Raw genomic sequence first — 21204 nt, 5'->3', positions numbered from 1 at the left:
GTTTAAACAGTGCCGATTGTTCAGTTTTCCAGGATACGAGCCCTTTAAAGAGCGTTATATGGCTCTCAGTGTGGGACAGACGCCCTACGCTGATTGGTTCTGAGTGGAGCAGGTCTGTTTCAGGGCTCTGTCTGCGCTTTATCACCTGTAACACGAAACTTTAGGAACTCTTTTCATTCCTTTTCTAAAACCTCTGCCATTCTTTTACTTATCGCCACGGTAACGGCCTTTTGAGCCCCTTCAGGAGTGTCTACATCTGAGTGACCGAGCACACCTGACTCTCTGTTTCCCTCTCTCTATTATTAACTTCCTCCCTCTGTCCTGGTCAGCAGGTTTTCTGGCCTCAGGCCGTTGTGAAACGCACCTCTGAACCTTTACTGCACGTCTACTGAGTCACATGTGTGGAAGGTGTATTTCACCCATTACACACACAAAGGACGCTCTGTACCTGCTAGAACCGATTCAGACGAGAAGCAGGTTCTAGTTCTAGTTCATTTTCTGTGTTTGAGCAGGCTCAGGTACAGATAGACTTCAAGGGTTTTTTACCAAAGAAAATCGTTCTATATAGAACCAAGAACAGTCAAAGGATCCTTTGCGTGATTAAAGGATTCTTTGCACCATTAAAGTGTTCTATGGATTGATGAAGAGTGTGTTTTATATGGTTCTATATAGCACCCAAAAGAGTTAAGAGTTAACACACTTAAAAAATGATGGTTCATCAAAGGTTCTTTAGTAAAGAAAATGGTTCTGTATAGAACCGTGAACACTCAGAGAACCCTTTGCATGATTAAAGGGTTCTTTGTGTCATCAAAGAGCTCTTCAGATTGATGAAGAGTGTGTTTTATAAGGTTCTACGTAGAATCTTTTTGAAAGGGTTCTTTATAGAACCCAAAAGAGTTCTTCTGTTGTTGTAGACACAAATGATGGTTCATCAAAGGTTCTTCAGTAAAGAAAATGGTTCTATATAGAACCATAAACAATCAAAGAACCCTTTGCATGATTGAGGGGTTCTTATATAGCACTGTTTTGAAAAGGGTTCTTCTATTGTCACAAGCCTTACATCGTAACAATAGCTGAACCCATTTTGCTAAGTAGAACCCTTTTCAAAAAGGTTCTATATAGAACCATCTACAGCACTTTCTGAAGAACGCTTTCACGAACAGGGTTCTCTGAGTGTTCATGGTTCGGTGTAGAACCATTTTCTTTACTGAAGAACCCTGGAGAACCGGGCGTTTTTCATTAGGAGTAAGAACGCTGTGCTGCGTTCGTGTGACAGTTTGAGAGTAACTGTCATATTGTGATCATTCACAGCAGCACATCTGCTAATCCCGCTCCCCTCGTCTGTTCATCAGTTTATTTGATGATAAACACTGTTAGTAAGCGCTGTTTTCTTTTCCCACGCGTTCGTCTGTCGAGAGCTCTGTGAGGGGTCACCGTTTAAAGCTGCAGCTCGGCCGATCTGCCGGAGAGCGTTTGAGCTGATCTCTGCGTCTGTCCAGCAGAACGTGTTAGTGTTGGTCTGTTTCAGAGATCTGAACTGAGCGCGGAGGTGCGCTGAGTCCACTGCGGTGTCTGAAATTGAAGGATGCTCATCTAAATCATAGGCTCTGGCCACACGTGACGCTGGTCAGTGTGAAAAATGGGGAATAGTAAGAAAAATAGTGAGAAGAAAGCAGCTTAGACTGGTTTGAGTGTCGTTTATTTTGTTGTGTTTTGTTGGTACAAATAGAATAAGTATTACTTAAATGTAGTAATACACTTAAATACAGGACTGTGCAGAAGTCAAAACAACCAACATCTGTTTATTTTTTAGCAGAAAACACATGTTTAGGAGAAAATTACACAGAAGCCTTAACAACTAAGTCTAATCTCAGCTGTCTGAGTGTTCAGTGTGTCACTCTTCAGCTTTATTCCAGCTTCCATTCTTTTAAAGAGACTCACATTCAGCTCCTCAAAGAATCTGCAGACACACCTCCAAAGCTCAGTCTCAGAAGTTGGTTGATCATTCTCTGAAGTAATCATACACATTCAGTGGTGTTGAGGTCTGGGCTATAGTAGCATCCTTTTGTGATATAGCCATAAAACTGTGTGAATATCAGGTTGAGCTCAGCTTTTTCAGTGTTTTTCCAGATGAAACTGAATGTGGTTTTGTTCTAGATCAGGTGTCGCGACCCAAATGTTAAGAAGAGCCATTTTGTCCTTTCAACAAAAATCCAATCACCTTGACAGCCACAACATTTTATGTCCATTTTACCATCTTGGCTATAAATATGTCTAAGTGTGCTGATGTGCTACTAAGGGTAAAAAATACAATATATACTAAAACTCAGACTTACTTTGCTCTGCTTTAAGCTTTAGCTCAGCTGTAGCTGCTTTTCTCGCATCTCCAGCAGGAAACTTTTCCACAAAAGTAAAACAGTTTCTTAAAAAATGTCTCTCGACGTTTGACTTTTTACGAGGCTGAAGTCGCTTCTCATTCGCCAGCTTCTTTTTCTAATTTTCCCGTTCCGCCTTAAATAGTGCTTCACGACTTTTTAGTGTTTGAGTTTCTCGCTGCAGATTAAACGTATCAGGAAAACCAGCTGGAGTGATTATAAACACTAATAAGTCCATTCGTCTCCAAATTATCGATGTCTGTCTTAAATCTCTCTCTTTGCTGTTTCGTTAGCTACTAGCTAGGTGAGACTGTTGTCTGTGTTGCTATGGTGACCAGCAGTCTGCGCTGATCTTCAGGGTTAAAGGGTGAATTAGCAGTTCTACATTAACTCCAAGTTTAAGACCATTTATTGTTAAACTGTGTTGAACGATCAGCAGAGCTTTATTTTACTGTAAAGGAGGATTATTTTATTTTTACCTACTAATCTGATTCAGCTGTGGAGCCACAACAGGGCAGTAAAAGAGCCGCATGGTGCCGACTCCTGCACTAGTCAGTCAATGACAGAATTGGAATATGATGTAATCCTGTGGTCCCTCTCTTCTTCAGAATATGACCAAATGGGCTGCAGGCTGCTAAATGGGTCCATTTTCTGGTTTTGTACGTGGTGAAGTCAAAACTTAGTACCAGTTATCCGCAGCAGAGCGTTGCAGTTGTTGTGAATGAACAGCAAATAACAGCACGTCAGGTTGTTTCACCAGAACTGACTGTTTTACATAAAATTACGACGTATTTTTGTGATCACTGGAGACGTCTATGGCTTCTGAGGCCAGAAATGTACGTCACTCACGCAGCACTCTTAACTTTCATCCAGCATTTTGCTTTCTTCCAAAAAAAGTGACAGCTAGCTTAGCAGAGAAAGGCTAGTTTTATTAAAATTATAACAGCGTTTTCTAAAAACTGGGCATTTTTATCTTCATTTTCTGTTTTTTATTTGTTTGCTTCAATGAGAAAACAGTGCTGACCAGTTGGAAACCTGAGAAAGCTTTATCAGGGTTTTACAGTGCGAGCAAAATGCTTGGATTTAAAACACATCCAGAATCTTAATTTAGGGCCACCTGTGCGTGAACAGATTTTGACCCGCTTCATTATGCATCAATTCAAGCATCCAAAATTTTTAATGGTGCGTGCCACTGGAAAAGTCAAGTGCTACTAATTTGACTTCATTTGACAGGGCATGGTGAGAAAGTTAGCCTGCTTGGCTCATCACACATCACAAGCAGCCAAATAACTTGCATCGCAGCCACGTCTCACGGTTTAGTTAAGAACTGCTAGACATGGTGTTTTTGTCTGTGCTGCAGTCTCACAGCAGCGAATGCTTCACCGTGCTGCCAACAGGATCGCAGGCCAAACTTAGAACTGCTGGTACAAAGATTTACTTTAATTTATTTTAAAAGACAGAAACAGATGAAACTCAGATGTCACAGCTGTCCATCTTCATATGATTGAAGCATCTAACCTGTTTCATTGGTCAGAAATGTTAATAATGCTGTAAAACGCTGTCCGTCCATAGATTCACACTGAATTCGAACTGGCTAACTTTCACCCACTCTATGAGACAGTCTGTGGGTGTGTTCTATGGGTGGGTTCATTTATGCTAGCGCACAATAACCAGCCCCAAACGCAACCTGCACTCCAGGATTCTCCCAGCTCTCCCAGTTACCTAGGATAAACCATCGTCTCTTCATTCCAGTAGAAAGAGTAAAGCAGCAGTGACTGATGTTTGTGATCAGGGTGGATATTTCATTGTTTTTGCCATTTAAATGTCTGAATATTCAAACAAATAGTCATTGAATACAAGGAAACAATGACAACAATGTGGTGATGTTGTGTTAGTGTGTTGCGCTGGTGCAAGTGGATCAGACACAGCAGTGCTGCTGGAGTTCTTGAACATAAAACAGATGGACTACAGTCTGTAGCTGTAGAACTACAAAGTGCTCCTGTATAGTAAGTGGAGCTGATAAAATGGACAGTGAGTGTTGGACTTCATGAAGGATACACATTAAAAACGTGGACCAGGTGCTGTGGTCTCCTGGGAGTTGAGGCTGCAGCCACTGTTGTGATGAACTTTGCTCTCCTTCCCTCTCTGCAGGTGGCTTTGCGTTCGTGTATGAAGCCCAAGATCTCGGCAGCGGTAAAGACTACGCTCTGAAGGTATGAGGGTGCCACACAGGAAATGAGTTTAGCTTCATGGTGAACTTTATCTAACCAAACTGGCTTTCTTCAGTGCCTTTTATGTGCCTGGTATACACCACAGCTTTCTGTGAAACTAAGATGCACTGCTTGTTGATTTGTTTGTTTAATTGTTTGTTGACAGAGGCTTCTCTCTAATGAGGAGGAGAAGAATAAGGCCATCATCCAGGAAGTCTGCTTTATGGTAATTTTTCATCCATATTTTTGAATTCTTGTTAGGAGAAACTTTGTTGTTGTCGAATTTAGCTGTCTGGTTTATTCAGTATCCTAAACTCAGGTATATTTGTTGTACCTGTGAACTCTATATAAACTATATTGCCAAAAGTATTCAGTCACCCATCCAAATCATTGAATTCAGGTGTTCCAATCACTTCCATGGCCACAGGTGTATAAAACCAAGCACCTAGGCCTGCAGACTGCTCTACAAACATTAGTGAAAGAATGTGTCGCTCTCAGGAGCTCAGTGAATTCCAGTGTGGTACTGTGATCGGACGCCACCTGTGCAGCAAGTCCAGTCGTGAAATTTCCTCACTACTAAATATTCCACAGTCAACTGTCAGTAGTATTATAACAAAGTGGAAGCGATTGGGAACGACAGCAACTCAGCCCCGAAGTGGTCGGCCACGTAAAATGACAGAACGGGGTCAGCGGATGCTGAGGCGCATAGTGCGCAGAGGTTCTCCGTCTGGCAATCCGATGGACGAGTCTGGGTTTGGCGGTTGCCAGGAGAACGGTACTTGTCTGACTGCATTGTGCCAAGTGTAAAGTTTGGTGGAGGGGGGATTATGGTGAGGGGTTGTTTTTCAGGAGTTGGGCTCGGCCCCTTAGTTCCAGTGAAGGGAACTCTTAATGCTTCAGCACCAAGAGATTTTGGACAATTTAATGCTCCCAACTTTGTGGGAACAGTTTGGGGAGTTTGGCCCCTTCCTGTTCCTGTTGTGCACCAGTACACAAAGCGAGGTCCATAAAGACATGGGTGAGCGAGTTTGGTGTGGAAGAACTTGACTGGCCTGCACAGAGTCCTGACCTCAACCCGATAGAACCCCTTTGGGATGAATTAGAGCGGAGACTGCGAGCCAGGTCTTCTCGTCCAACATCAGTGTCTGACCTCACAAATGCGCTTCTGGAAGAATGGTCAAAAATTCCCATAAACACTCCTAACCCTTGTGGAAAGCCTTCCCAGAAGAGCTGAAGCTGTTATAGCTGCAAAGGGTGGGCTGACAGTATATTAAACCCTATGGTTTAAGAATGAGATGTCAATCAAGTTCATATGCGTGTGAAGACAGACGACCGAATACCTTTGGCAATATAGTGTAAAACTGTTTGGTTATGTTCAGTATCCTAAACTCGGGCATATTTGTTGTACCTGTATACTCTGTATAAAACTGTCTGGTTATATTCAGTATCCTAAACTCAGATATATTTGTTGTACCCGTGTACTCTATAAAACCATCTGGTTATATTCCATATCCTAAACCCAGATACATTTGTTGTACCTGTGTACTCTACATATAACTGTCTGGTTATATTTCATATCCTTAACCCAGATATATTTGTTGTACCTGTGTACTCTATATAAAACTGAATGGTTATATTCAGTATCCTAAACTCAGGCGAATGTGTTGTACCTCTGTAGAAAAAGCTGTCTGGTCATCCTAATGTGGTCCAGTTCTGCTCAGCTGCTTCCATCAGTAAAGAGGAGTCGGACACGGGCCAGGCCGAGTTCCTCATCCTCACAGAGCTCTGTAAAGGTACAAACACACACACACACACACACACACACACACACACACACACACACAGAGCGGTGCTGGCATGAGTTTCGTGAAGTTTCTGTGAAGCTGAGTCGCTCATTTCTGTAAACGGGAGATGAAAACACTTCACACTCTTCACACACTTCCTGTATCCTGTGTGGCGCTGACCCCTGCCCGTCCTCATTTTCCTGCAGGTCAGCTGGTGGACTTCGTGAAGAAGGTGGAGCAGAAGGGACCCATGTCATGTGACACCATCCTGAAGATATTCTACCAGTCGTGTCGTGCCGTGCAGCACATGCACAAGCAGAAACCACCAATCATACATCGGGACCTGAAGGTGAAACCCCGCCCCCCTTTTTTATAGCTCTGACCAGAACATTCATACAAACTGCAATACTAACCAAAAATAAGCCCAAGCTGGTGCCGTAAATCTCTGACCTTTCAGCGATTCGCTTACAATTCAGTAGGAAATGGCTGTGAAATCTCAGATTTCGCCACAGTTTGATTTGATTATTTTGGTACGATTCATAATTATTTTTAAAAAATAAACTGAACACACAGTAATATAGAGTATAGATCAAGTAGGGCTGGGAGATATCACAATAGTTCATTACAATAATGATAAAATATGTCACAATATGCTTTTGTAAGTATATGACTGTCATCTTCGTAAAAATACCAAACAGCTCCATGATTCATTACAAAGAGAGCGTAACTGGTCCTATTATATGGATTTACTGTAGCATAGCATGTAAAATGTCATGCTCACAGTTTTTGATAGCATTTAAAATATATATATATATATATATATATATATATATATATATATATATATATATATATATATATATATATATATATATATCATATCGCCCACCCAAAAGCGAAGCCTTTTCTGGATTCTTGAGTTTGAAAGTAGTTTGAGAATTTTGTTTTGGCCAAAAATTAGCTAATACTTTATTGAATATTATAATCAGTTATTAAAATCAATTAGAATCCAATGATAATCCACAATTGATTCAGCTCAGTTCTTATTCATTACAGCACTTAATTTTTTTACAGCACTTATTTACTTGTTTTGTTCATTACTAGCTGAAAGAAAGGCAGCTGTAACTGAGTCTGTCTCAAGACTGCCTCAAACAATGTCCATAAATATTAAATATCTGCCAGAATCATATCATGGTTAAAATAATGTATATCATTAAGCCAACCAGTTGGAGCTCTGTAATGTAGAGGAAAAACCTAAATTATACATATTGTTTTTTTGGTATTTGTCGTGTTTGAGAGAATAACCCACAGATTGAGTAAGTTGTCATTGTTATGAATGAGGTAAGTGATGAATATTTGTGCTAACAGCCTGATAGTTAACTGATGAGCTTTGTGTTGGACACTCATGTGTTTATCCTAAACTCTGGCATATTTGTTATACCTGTGTACTCTATATAAAACTGTCTGGTTATATTCAGTATTCTAAACTCAAGTATATTTGTTGTACCTGTGTACTCTATATAAAACTGTCTGGTTATATTCAGTATCCTAAACCCAGGTATTTTTGTTGTACCTGTGTACTCTATATACACTATATTGCCAAAAGTATTCAGTCACCCATCCAAATCATTGAATTCAGGTGTTCCAATCACTTCCATGGCCACAGGTGTATAAAACCAAGCACCTAGGCCTGCAGACTGCTTCTACCGTGGTACTGTGATCGGACGCCACCTGTGCAACAAGTCCAGTCGTGAAATTTCCTCACTACCAATATTCCACAGTCAACTGTCAGTGGTATTATAACAAAGTGGAAGCGGTTGTACCTGTGTACTCTATAAAACTCCTGTGTTTATCAAGCGCCTGTTGGTCTCGTCCTCATATCGGGGCTCATCAGCGTGTAGAAAGTGATGTTTTGCTGTCTGTGTTTGTCAGATTGAGAATCTGCTGATCAGCCAGCAGGGGACGATAAAGCTGTGTGACTTCGGCAGCTCCACCACCGTCGCCTATTATCCAGACTACAGCTGGTCAGCGCAGAAGAGGTCCATGGTGGAGGACGAGGTAGGGTTACACGACACTGTGGGCTGTTAGTGTTCATGAGAGGTCAAATGTACAGGTTCATACATAATCTGTCCAAGTGTCCAGCCCGCCCTTCTAATGAATGAATTCAGCTATTTTAAGGTCAGCCATTGCTGAGACTGGCGTTCGGCTTGTATAAGCTACATAGAAAAGCACTGACCAATAGCATGGAACACTGCACATGAGCCTAAGGTCACAGTGTTCAATGCCAAGCGTGGGCTAGAGGGGTATAAAGCCCCCCAGCGTTGGGCTGTGGAGCAGTGGAACTGTGTTCTCTGGAGTGATGGAGCTCCATCCAATACCTTTGGGATGAGTTGGAGATCCAGAACTGTTCCAACATCAGAACCATCCAACATCAGTACCTGACCTCACTAATGCTCAATCAAATCCTCACAGCAATGTTCAACATCTAGTGTAAAGCCTTCCCAGAACAGTAGAGGCTGTTACTGCAACACAAACTCACTATTAACACCTTCATTTCAGAAGAAACGCTGCTATTTACAAATGTTTGTAGAGTATTTTATAGTTTTTAATAACAATATTGTTTAAAGGGCCGGTCCACCCTAAACTAGAGATTAACATGTTATTTGCTGTGTTATGCAGTTTTCGGTAGCGCTGCGTTGCGTCCCTCAGCCTTATTCGTTTGACAGAATTCACAGTTTTATATTTTTGTATTTGATTTTTCTCTTTTCATTCATCTGTTTCTTCAACTACAGTACCCAGCATGCATTTCACAAATCCATCATACAGGCATTGGGAATCCTCGTGTTGTCGTCCAATCCTGACTGCTAGCCACTGATCTGGTGGTGCTAGTATTAGCAACTGGTCGCCAAGCTTTTTTCATTGTTGAAGAAGCAATTAAGCCACTACATTCTTAAAAAAGATGGTTCTTCAAGGGTTCTTTAGTAAAGGAAATGGTTCTATGTAGAACCATGAACACTCAAAGATCACTTTGCATGATTAAAGGGTTCTTTGCATCATGAAAGTGTTCTTCAGATTAATGGAGAATGTTCTGTTTATGGTTCTGCATAGAACCTTTTTGAAAAGGGTTCTGTTTGACACCAAAAAGCGTTGTTCTTCTGTTTCGATGTCAAGCTTGTAACAAGAGCAGAACCCTTTTTTTGGTGCTAAAAATTCTTCAGATTGATAGAGAATGTGCTGTAGATGGTTCTATATGGAATGTTGTGGAAAGGGGTTCTATATAGCACCAATAAGGGTTCTTCTATTGTTACAAGCTTGACATTGAAACAACAGAAGAACCCTTTTGGGTGCTGTCTTGAACCCTTTTCAAAAAGCTTATATATAGAACCATGTACAGCACATTCTCCATCAATCTGAAGAACCTTTCATGATGCAAAGAAACTATTAATCATGCAAAGGATTCTTTGAGTGTTCATGGTTCTATGTGGAACTAATTCTTTACTAAAGAACCCTTAAAGAATCATCATTTCTTAAGTATTTTCTTAAGCCAGTAAATCTCGTTCTAGAGACCACTGTGAGACCGCTGTGCTAGGTGGGCTTACAACAGATGTTAGCGATGGTTAAAGGGCCCAAATCATTTCCCCTCATTTTTTCAAAATAAGAGTTTGATGTGGTGTATAAACATTGTTCAAGTTCCAAAACGTAACGTTCACTCTCCAGTCCATACTGTCCATATATGGAAACTGACCTGAGTAGTTTTTGTGATGTCACGAAATTATTTACATATATCCACCCGTTCAGCCCACAGTAGTTTAGCCCCGCCCATTCCCTCATTGCTGAAGTTATAAGGAGTGTTTCAGCCAGGACAGCTTGTTGAATAAAGCACAACCAATCAAAACAGAGCTCGTTTACATTTTGCATAAGTCTTAAAGGCACAGTAACAAAAACAGCCTGTTAAAGGGACTTTGAATTCAAACCAACAATGAATTAAGGTGCCTATATCCACACTCGAACCTCATAACTGGACCTTTGGGCTAAAGAATACAGTATAAATAAATTCAGCCCTTTAAATTTTCCATTCTGGCTGGAGCGTCCCTTTAAGACACTGTCTAGAATCCGGTCCCTGATCTTTGTGGCTGTGGTTGTGGTTCTCGCTCTTTATATAAAGCTCATCAGAGTGGGACGCTAACGCAGGGCTGAGATTGGGGTCAGCAGGATGCGGCTTCAAAGAAGGGTAAAGAGTAAACATGACTGAAGCTCTGGCATTCAGACATACTGATAATATCAAATCTCACACTCCTAGAGACTCTCTAAGACAAAGTAAGTGATCAAAAGTCAGAAATAATCATCACATTAAATGTCACAATGTTATGAAAGTTCCTAATGTGTGGTTTTTATATTGCGGTATGTTAACATACTGCGCTCTCCGGCACTGATGTTCAAATAATTATGAAATCCAGCGTGACAGGATACGTAGTTGATTATTTGATTGTGTCACTGGGTTAACGGTGGTTGAGTCATGTGACTCGTATTAATTTAATTCAAACTCGGTTATTTCCCGTCTTTGTTCTGACTAATTAAATAAAGACAAACTGTTTAGTGCTTAATTCTCTCTAATAAATGATGGCTTGTAAACAGTTATCATGGCAGTGTGCAGGTTTCTGGTCTGCTTGCATAAACAGTGTTTTTCTGAGTAAGCGCTGTGTTTCTGACAGCCGTAGATCAGGTGCTTGTGGTGTAAGATTATGTGAGATTAGGTTAGTAGGTATTATTATCGCATTGAGGCTAAAAACCTGCACAGTGCAGTTATTATTTAAAGAGCCAAGAAATGTGATCCTGATAAAGCGTGAATTCATTACAGTGACTAATGATGTGTCTGGTTTTGTTACATTAAAGTCAGTGTAAGATTATTGTGGCCTCTAACGAATAGTTTTCAAATCAAGAAATTCAGACTAGAATCTCAAGCTGTGTGTGTGTGTGTGTGTGTGTGTGTGTGTGTGTGTGTGTGTGTGTGTGTGTGTGTGTGTGTTCCCAGATCACCAGAAACACGACGCCGGCCTACAGGACTCCGGAGATGATCGACCTCTATTCCAACTTCCCCATCAACGAGAAACAGGACATATGGGTGAGATTAGTGTGTTTGTATGTGTGTGTGTGTGTGTGTGTGTGTGTGTGTGTGTGTGTGTATACCAGATGTCTCTCCAGCAGGGTGAAATGCGTAATATTCCAGTAAATGAAGTCTGTTGGTCTTCATGCCTGCATCACTATGGTTACAAACCCCAAACTCTCCATATCTCCATAGCAATAAACCCAAAATCTCTCATCACAACAGTAATGTACTCAAGTCTCCATCAGCTTAGCAATGAACCTCTCTTCCCCTCATCACCATGGTAACTCACCTCATGATAATGCACCCAAGTTTCATCACCATGAACCCCATGGTGGAGGTCCCAGTGAACCCCAAACCTCTCATCACCATGGTAACACACCCAAGTGTCCATTGCCATAGTAATAAACCCCTAATCTCCCATCACCATGGTAACACACCCCAGTCTCCATTGCCATAGTAATGAAGCCCTTATTCTCCATCACCATGGTAACAATCCCCAGCCTCCACTGCCATAGTAATGAAGCTCTTATCCTCCATCACCATGGTAACACACCCTATTCTCCATTGCCATAGTAATGAACCCAAACCGCCCATCAGCATGATAACGCATTCTAGTCTCCGCTGTTATAGTAATGAACCTCAGTCCTCTCATCACTACGGTAACACCCCCCAGTCTCCATTGTCATAGTAATGAACCCCAAATCTCCCATCACCATGGTAACATACCTCAGTCTCTATCACTGTAGCAATGAACCTCTTATCCTCCAACACCATGGTAACACCCCCCAGTCTCCATTGAAATATTAATGAAGTCGTTATCCTCTATCACCATGGTAACACACTCCAGTCTCAATTGCTATAGTAATGAACCCCAAACCTCTCATCACCATGGTAACACACCCCAGTCTCCAATGCCATAGTAATAAACCCAAAACATCTAATCACCATGGTAACACACCCCAGTCTCCATCACTATAGCAATGAACCCCAAATCTCCCATCACCATGGTAACACACCTCAGTCTCCATCATTATAGCAATGAACCCCAAATCTCCCATCACCATGGTAACACACCTCAGTCTCCATCATTATAGCAATGAACCCCTTATCCCCATTAACGTGGTAACACATCCAAGTCTCCACTGCCATAATAACAACCTCCTAAATCTCTGATCACCATGGAAACACACCACAGTGTCCATCGCCATAGTAGAGAACCCATCATCACCATGGTAATACACCCCTCATTACATAAAACCATAAAATGGCTTTGGATGAGGGGAATGATTAGAATCAAGATTGCATACACTTTAATATCTGTGTGTTAATCCAGGGTGTGTAGTGTTTTTGTAAATGTTGTGCTGTGTTCTGCAGGCTCTGGGCTGTATCCTGTACCTGCTGTGTTTTAAGCAGCACCCGTTTGAGGAAGGAGCGAAGCTGCAGATCGTTAATGGCAAATACAGCATCCCTCAGAACGACACGCGCTACACCGTCTTCCACGAGCTCATCCGTTAGTATCTCTCTACACCATCTTGTCTGTCTGTCTGTCTATCTATGTCTAGCTAGTCAGTCTACACTGTCGCTGTGTTTGTGTTCTGGCACTGTGTCGTTATGGTGTTTGTGTGTCTTTGTGTATCAGAGATGTGAATCAGCTCTCATTGTGTGTTTTAGGCTCCATGCTGAAGATAAACCCAGAGGAGCGCCTGTCGATCACTGAGCTGGTTAACCAGCTACAGGAGATCGCTGCTGCTAGGAACTGCAATCCGAAATCCCCCGTTACCGAGGTAACGCATCCTGAAATCATCCCATCACTGTTGTAATGCACCTAAACACCCCACACTGTTGACGTAATGCGACCCAAATAACCCATCACTACTGTAACGTACCCTAAACCCCTCACTGAGGGGTACTGCACCTTAAGTACCCTTTCATCATGATAACACACCCCAAATACCCACTACCTTGGCAGAACACCTAAAATGCCTGTTACCAAGGTAACATACTCCACTTCAACTATCACATTACCACGGTAGTGTACTGCAAATCATCTTGCCATTATGGTAAAGCACCTCGAAATCATCCTTTCACTATGGTGACACACCCTTGACCCCCTTCCCTTCAGCCCACATCACCATGGTAACACACCTCCAATTCCTCATCACCGTAGGTACGCACTCCAAATTCCGCATATCAATGGCTCCATGCAGTTGGACATGAGCTAATTAACCAACTTTGGTGCGAAGCATCTTTTCTTCTTTGAAATATTTTTAAACGTGGTCGCTGACAAAATAAGCACAGTGAACTAAACACGCCCTAAATCCACAATCACCAGGGCTAAGTAGGCCAAATCTACCCCATCACTATGGTTATACAACCCAAATCATCTTATCCCATCACCATTGGAAAAAATAGACCCCAACCTCTTAATCACCATAGAAACGCACCCCAGATCTCCACCTTTATGGTAATGCAGTCTAGACCCTCCAATGCCATGTTAATGCACCCCAAACCTGACGTTAAATACACACACACTTTAAATCCAGCATCACCATGGTAGCACACCCTAAATCCCATCATCATGGTCAAATATTCATTTTTGCAAATTTAAATTTACCAGTTGAAATGGGAGGAGTTACAGGACACACCCCCTTTATACAGATTGGTTAGAGGTTTGTTTTTGACATGTAGTGTCTGTCAGACTGTGTCTGTATAGTGATTGGTTAATGGGGTTGGGGGCGTGGCTTTTTAGAGTGAGGGAGGTGTTCTCGGACACTCTGGACGGGAGGTTTATGTTCAGTGAGGATTTACCAGAGAAACAAACCCCTCATTCACAGGAGCACAGGCTCTCTCACTGATGATACTTCTCTGAAAAGCCCTTCAGACATCGCTGTCTCTCGCTCCTCTTTCTCTCCTGTCGCTCTCTCCCTCTATCTGTCCACCCATCCCTCCATCCTCAGACAAAGCGGTGCCTCATCCCTCTCTCTTTCTCTCTCTAACACTAACGTATCAGTCAATGATGTCACGTTATGAGTAAGAGACCAAAACAGAGGAGTGAGAAGAGAGCACTCGGGATCCTCTGAGCCCTGTTAGCGTTAGCTTTAGCTATTTAAAAAGCTATTTTAGAATAAAAACTCTTCACATTCACTGTAGCTATAAAAATGTTTCTTATTGGAATGTAAAGGGACGTCAAACCATTGTTAACCTACAAAAATAGGTTTGTGTGAATGTCTGAAATGGTTTTATCTAAAAGTATGCATACACTGGAACATGATATTGTCAAAATATATACTAATACTGGGATATAAATATTTATCCAGCAATATTTTTGCACATACACACACTTTTGGCCGATTCGCCCATCCTCACAGGCGAGTGTGAGGTCATCAGGCCGAGCTGATTTGGGTTAAGTGGGGGTTTCTCTCCGGATTAGAGAGATTACGAAGAGAGAGAGGGCGAGAGAGGCAGGGAGAGAGTGAGTGAGGGAGCAGTAGTAGTAGTAAAGCTTTTGCCTCGTGAGCGTCTGTCTCCTCCTCTTTTCTGTTCTTCATCTCTCTCCTGCGCTCTCTGTGTGATCTCCTCCACACGCTGACAGAGATGGGGAGGTGCATTTAGGTCCGAGTGGACAGTCGGTGCTCTCGATGCTCTGTTTGTGTGTTGTTTGTTCATGATGAGTCTGCTGAGTGCGTATTACTGTCTAAAGCCAACGTTTGACGGATATGAATCTCTGCAGCTGCTGGAGCAGAATGGAGGGTTCGGGAACAACGCTACACAGCTCCCAGCACAGATCAACAACATACACAACGCAGGTGAGCAGCCAGAGGGTGAGTGAGGCTCAGACTAACTGTTCTGTGTGGTTGTGTTTCTTTTCTGCACTATATTAGCTCCCTTTTTAACAGTAGGTTTGAGATCAGTTTTTGCAATTTGTGTTTGTTATGCTTTAATGCCATTAATCGAATATTCTTTGAAAAATACATACTTACAAATCCAGAATTGAACTGCATTATTTTTGTTTAAATTCTGTATTTTTATTATAGCAGTACATAGTTTTCAGTTGTACTGCATGTTTTACCTCGATGCGGCTGTCTTTGTGGAGAGGTGTGAATTGTTTTTCACAGCAGGGGGTTCTCTCTCGTCCCTCCCCTTTCACCCTCCATTGCTTGCTAGCAGCTCAACAGAGTCATAACATGTTAGACTTCACATTTCACAGAGACAGTGTTTTTCTCGTTCATCTGCAGATACCAGGACAGAATATTTAATTTGGTAATATTTATTACAAATATCCAAGCCCGTATCCGTTACTCTGGCAGATGAACCACTAGAGGACCTGCATCATCATAATAGTGGCTACTAGAATGACCACTAGAATAGCCTCTAGGCGACCTGTATATATTAGAAGCCACTAGAATGGCCACTAGTGGGCCTGCGTCATAATATTAGAAGCCACTACAATGGCCACTAGGGGGCCTGCGTCATAATATTAGAAGCCACTACAATGGCCACTAGGGGGCCTGCATCATAATAATAATAATAATAATAATAATAATAATAATAATAATAATGATAATAATAATAATAATAATAATAATAATGATAATAATGATAATAATAATGATAATAATAATAATGATAATAACAATACTACTAATAATAGGGGCCACAAGAATAGCCGCTAGAGGACCTGCATCATAATATTAGAAGCCACTAGATTAGCCACTATGAGGCCTGCGTCATAGTATTAGAAGCCACTAGAGTGGCCACTAGAACGGCCACTATGGGGCCTGCATTATAGTATTGAATCTGCTTTCTGAACTTTGGAACGAACAGAACAGCCACGGAGTTGAAACACTCGTGTAATAGAAGCCTGTCATGTATTTATTTATATACATGACGTCACTGTCAGGACAGAACCTCTTACATAGCTACAAAATGGAAACTAAGAGAGAAGGAAGAAACTTTCTTAACTTACAAAGGAAGCGATTATAACAACATATACATTGTTGCAGTTGTAAAAGTAAACGTAGATGTAAAAGTAATTTTGGACCATTTTTATTGGGCCATTCATTATCTCAAGAGCAGCACTGTAATTAGCTGTGCATGATCATTTTGTCGAATTATCTACAACCCTTTTTTATCGTGAAGTAGCATCATATTCATAATAGTAGAACCGTGTGAATACAGCTAATATACCAGCATCATATTAGAAATGTAACTGGTGGTCTGTTATTGAAAGCGTTGATTCAGACTGATCCAAAGTTGTGAATAACGACACGCATCTCTATTATATACACACAGTATCCGTAATATTATATATCACTGTTGTACTGTTTTATTAATTTATATATTTATTTGTTTACTTATTAGCAAAGAAAAGCTGAAATTAGCGTGTGCCCTGAAGCAGATTTCTCTCTGTCTGATGGACTGATTACAGTGGTCATAAACCGGAGGGTCAGATAGGGGTCAGAACACTGCAGGAGCTGCAGTACTGCTGGAGAAGTGGGCACTAACAGGGGCTCAGTACAGTGGACAGAGTGTTGACCCTGAGAGTGAATGAGTGCCCTGTACAGGATTAATGGTCAGTAGGGCTGCTCTTCACCTGATGGACAGACAGGTGGCTCATATACACCGCATGGCTCTGCTAAACCTGTGATCTGACCTCTCGGTTTTTTTAGTTTTCCACACTCGCACACCTGTGCAGGAACAGATGTGCACACACACACACACACACACACATTCTCACTCACTCACACACACCTGTGGTGTCCTGATGATTGCTCTGTTGGAGGCTGCAGCCGTCAGCACTGATCTGTTTATGGTGTTTATTTAACACCACACATATAAACACAGTGTACGTATCTGACCTCAGAGCTAATTGAGGAAATCTCTGATAACTGAAAAACACAGTCGACTCACCATGAGCTTTTCTTCATAAATCCTCAGAAAACAGGTAAAAGGAAGTCGAGTGATGTCATTAGTGTGACTTTTATTTCAAAATATTTAATATTTAATATTTATTTGGCTATTTCCATAGTCATGTGTAGATGATTAGTTAAAACTGCAGGATTTTTTTTGTTTGTTTGTTTGTTTGTTTGTTTTTTAAATATGACTCTCACCCTTTACACATGACTGTTGGGACGAGCTCTTCTGTGGTGCTTGGAATTCTAGATAATTGATTTAAAAACCAATATTGCTGAATTGAGGCTCAGGAAGGTGTCATTGTTAAAATAAATATTGTTTTATTTAAAAATATAAATAAAGTATAGTCCTAACATGTTTTTCAAGTGTAATATATCTGAAAACACTAGGGACAGAAAAACGGACGTTTCTGTAGAATGACCCATATATATATATATATATACACACACACACACACACACACACACACACACTCTATTATACTGTATTTTTAAGGCAGGGTTCAATAGCTTCATTTTCAGTTAGAAAGGCCATTGAAGGCCATTCGTTCTGAATCGATTCTAACATTCCATTGAATCACCGCGGTCAGCTCGGTGCAGCATTTCTACACTCCGCACTGATACGCCGACGCCCTCCTATGCGCCCCTAACCCCGTCTCCGAGGGGGGTTTCTCTCTGTGCTGTAAGAGGATTGGCCCTCTGTTCACCATCTGTTCAGACATGCTGAGTTTCCTCATGACCCTGCTGTGATCTCTGTCCATGTGAGGATGAACGGTCAGGCTTTGTTTTTCTGTATGTATGTTGTGTATAACTGCCACTCTGTGTGCTGTAGGTGTGTACGGAGGAGACCCTGACCAGGGGATGGGCGGAGGGTTCCTGGACATCCTTAAAGGTGGAACAGAGCGCTTTCTGACCAACATTAAAGACACGTCCTCTAAGGTCATCCAGTCTGTGGCCAGGTGAGACACTCTCACTGTATTTGTTGGACGTACTGGGCGAGAGTGGATCTCGGCACTGATCTCTGGGCGGTGACTGACCAGGGCCTGACCGATACTGATTTTAGGGGCCAAAAATTCTAATAATCACTAATATTGGCTGATATGATTTATATTTTAATGATATACTCCAACACTGACTGATATGGCTGTCCTCAATTTTTACACTTTTTAATCTCAACTAAAAACAGAGCCTCACTTATATAATATATTGTAGCTCTGGGGGCGGAGCTACCCAGAAAGCTTTGCGCTTTTGGTTTATGTTAATCACATCATATATTTTTTTTATTATTATTTTTTTAATGCTAATTCTCCACTTCAGCCTGTATTATAACTAGTGGCACCGCTATCATGAGTTCGACTACCAGCAGTGCAGCAACAAAAAACTAGGCCCTAATTATTGGCACAATATCAGTGATAATATCGGCCGATACCAATAATACCACAAGTATCTAATATCAGTCAGTATTACAGGCCAACAGTTGTATCGATCAGGCTCTAGTTTTGACACTAGCTGTGTTTATTGTGGTAAACTTACTATATTTACACTGCATGAAGAAGCAGCTGCTCTGATTTTTCACTCAGAGCGATGCTAGACAGCACAGGCATCTGTTAGCTGACATAACAGAATTAGCAGTTAGTGTTCTGCTCCAAGCGTGTTGAGCTCCAGTGACGTTACGTTAGTGGCAGTTTGTAAAAGTGGAGCTTCACGTGTCTCAGAGGAAGCACATGCTAGCCTTCACCCCCCAGCATAGTAGCATCGAGAGATACAGGGAAAGCTAGTTAGCGGGTGGAACTGGTGAATAACTTAAGTGGAATTGGCAAATAACTTGTTAGAGATGTTACAAAACACTCTTTAACAGGTTGTATTTTCTACGATCTCGCAGCCTTTTTACTCTCACTAATTTTAGAAATGAAAGCAGCTAACGTTAGCTAACTCTGCTAACTGTCTGAGTATGATTTGGTTGGATCCACCACTCTCATCACAATAGAAAGATCACAGAATGATTTAAATCACAGTTATTACTTTCTTTACGTGTGTTGAGTTTACCTAAATTAACATATCTGCGCAAACTGTTTTCATGGTTTAGCTAATATTAGTTAGCTAATTGCATAAGTTTAACTGCAGCTAGCTAACATAGCTAATGCTAATCATGTGTATTGTAATTCCTCTGTTTTCCAAGCACTGTTCAGAAGCAGTAGCATATCTTACAAAATGAATTGAGAACAAAAAGGTCTTAAGAATGAAAAGGTCTGGTTAGCATTTCAGTTATTCACCAGATAATTAACTAACATTGCCTCAATCCCACATTAATGTTATGGATTATTATTAGAATACTGCCTCAATCCCACATTATTAGAATACTGCCTCAATCCCACATTATTAGAATACTGCCTCAATCCCACATTATTAGAATACTGCCTCAATCCCACATTATTAGAATACTGCCTCAATCCCACATTATTAGAATACTGCCTCAATCCCACATTATTAGAATACTGCCTCAATCCCACATTATTAGAATATTGCTTCAGTCCCACATTAATGTTATGTTGGATTTTGGATCATTATGGTTTGGTTTTCTTCGGGATGTTTAGTGTTTGTTTTATCTTAAGAGTACAGAGCAGTTCTCTAATAGAGACCTGTTCACATCCATATAACGACTGTTGATGTCAGTTTATCTCAGGATCCTGCAGTGTTTCAGATTTCTAGCCTACTCTGTGCTGTGACGCTGCCCAGTGCGCACAGCAGTGCAGCAGTGAGGAGCTCTAATCTGCTCAGTCCTAATCTACAGTTATTTAATCCAGAGAACAGAGCAGCAGAACGGTCTGAGTGGCCTTTGTGTGATTTTACATGCAGTGTTTGTTGTCTTTGTTGTCTTTATGCAGTGACTGATTATAAAGTCTGTTATGCTGCAGCTGCTAAAACACCTCATGTCCAGTTTTACAGTATTATAGCACTTTACCAGCACGTGGTTCTGTGGTTCTAGATACGCATAGCATAGCATTTCAGTAACATCTCAATAAATCAGCAAATAATCAAATAATAACAAGGTAGTCTAACATTAGATAACAACACTGCTAGCTAACCTTAGCTTGATTAGCTTTTTAGCTTTTATCCTTGAAAGTTTAACATCGTAGAACTGAAATACTCGTTTTTAGAACTGATGCAAATTTGTTTTTAGACCTGGTCAAGAATTATTCTTAAAGCTTTAGACTTACTTTAGAACTGGTATAGATTTGTTTTAGAACTGGTCTAAATTAGTTTTAAAACTGGTTTTGATTTGTTTTTGAGCTGGTCTAGATTCATTTTAGAACTGATTTAAATTTCTTTCAATATTTGTTTTAGAAATGGTCTGAGTTCTTTTAGAACTGGTCTTAATTAGTTTTAGAACTGGTCTAGATTTGTTTTCGAACTTGTCTAGATTTGTTTTCAAGCTGGTCTAGATTTGTTGTAGAATTGAACTAGACTTTCTCTAAAACTGGTCCTGACTGGTTTTATTAGTTTTATTATTCAGATTAAATTAAAAGTGCTTTCTGTATGTCGTTAACAGTGGTTTCTGTATGTTTCACTGCTTATTGGGTGTCAACAGAATGTCTGTGGTCAGTTAAATGACCACACTGATGTCCGTTACTGGGCTTGATGGTGTATCAGAGCAGCCTTTCAGAGTCCTTTTAAAACAAGGACCTGTTTCACGCATTTTGATTTGTGGAATTAATTTAAACTTCCGTAGATTTTATTAAATCATGCCATTAAAATCGTTCCCCTCATATTCCTCCTCACCGTCTGACAGTGATAGTTATTTTTTTGTTTTGTTTT

The 21204-nt window shown here is 40.9% G+C and overlaps 1 protein-coding gene across 5 annotated transcripts in view; it reads left to right on the top strand.

Annotated features, from left to right (window-relative positions):
* The window catches only part of gak (cyclin G associated kinase), a 45444-nt gene that overhangs the window by 6703 nt on the left and 17537 nt on the right, over positions 1 to 21204 (top strand). For 3 of the 5 annotated variants that reach the window (XM_036598249.1, XM_036598253.1, XM_036598248.1), the window contains exons 2-11: positions 4527 to 4588; positions 4752 to 4811; positions 6264 to 6378; positions 6576 to 6718; positions 8302 to 8427; positions 11402 to 11491; positions 12851 to 12986; positions 13148 to 13260; positions 15207 to 15297; positions 18221 to 18347. In XM_036598249.1, the coding sequence (XP_036454142.1) occupies positions 4527 to 4588; positions 4752 to 4811; positions 6264 to 6378; positions 6576 to 6718; positions 8302 to 8427; positions 11402 to 11491; positions 12851 to 12986; positions 13148 to 13260; positions 15207 to 15297; positions 18221 to 18347 (1063 nt within the window). The remainder of the gene's footprint in view (positions 1 to 4526; positions 4589 to 4751; positions 4812 to 6263; positions 6379 to 6575; positions 6719 to 8301; positions 8428 to 11401; positions 11492 to 12850; positions 12987 to 13147; positions 13261 to 15206; positions 15298 to 18220; positions 18348 to 21204) is intronic. The other 2 variants (XM_036598252.1, XM_036598251.1) reach the window with 1 other exon arrangement.

This window comes from Colossoma macropomum, unplaced genomic scaffold (genome assembly GCF_904425465.1).
Source record: "Colossoma macropomum unplaced genomic scaffold, Colossoma_macropomum, whole genome shotgun sequence".
Lineage (NCBI taxonomy): Eukaryota > Metazoa > Chordata > Actinopteri > Characiformes > Serrasalmidae > Colossoma > Colossoma macropomum.
The sequence above is the reverse complement of the archived record's forward strand: the minus strand, read 5'-3'. Positions and strand labels throughout refer to the sequence as shown.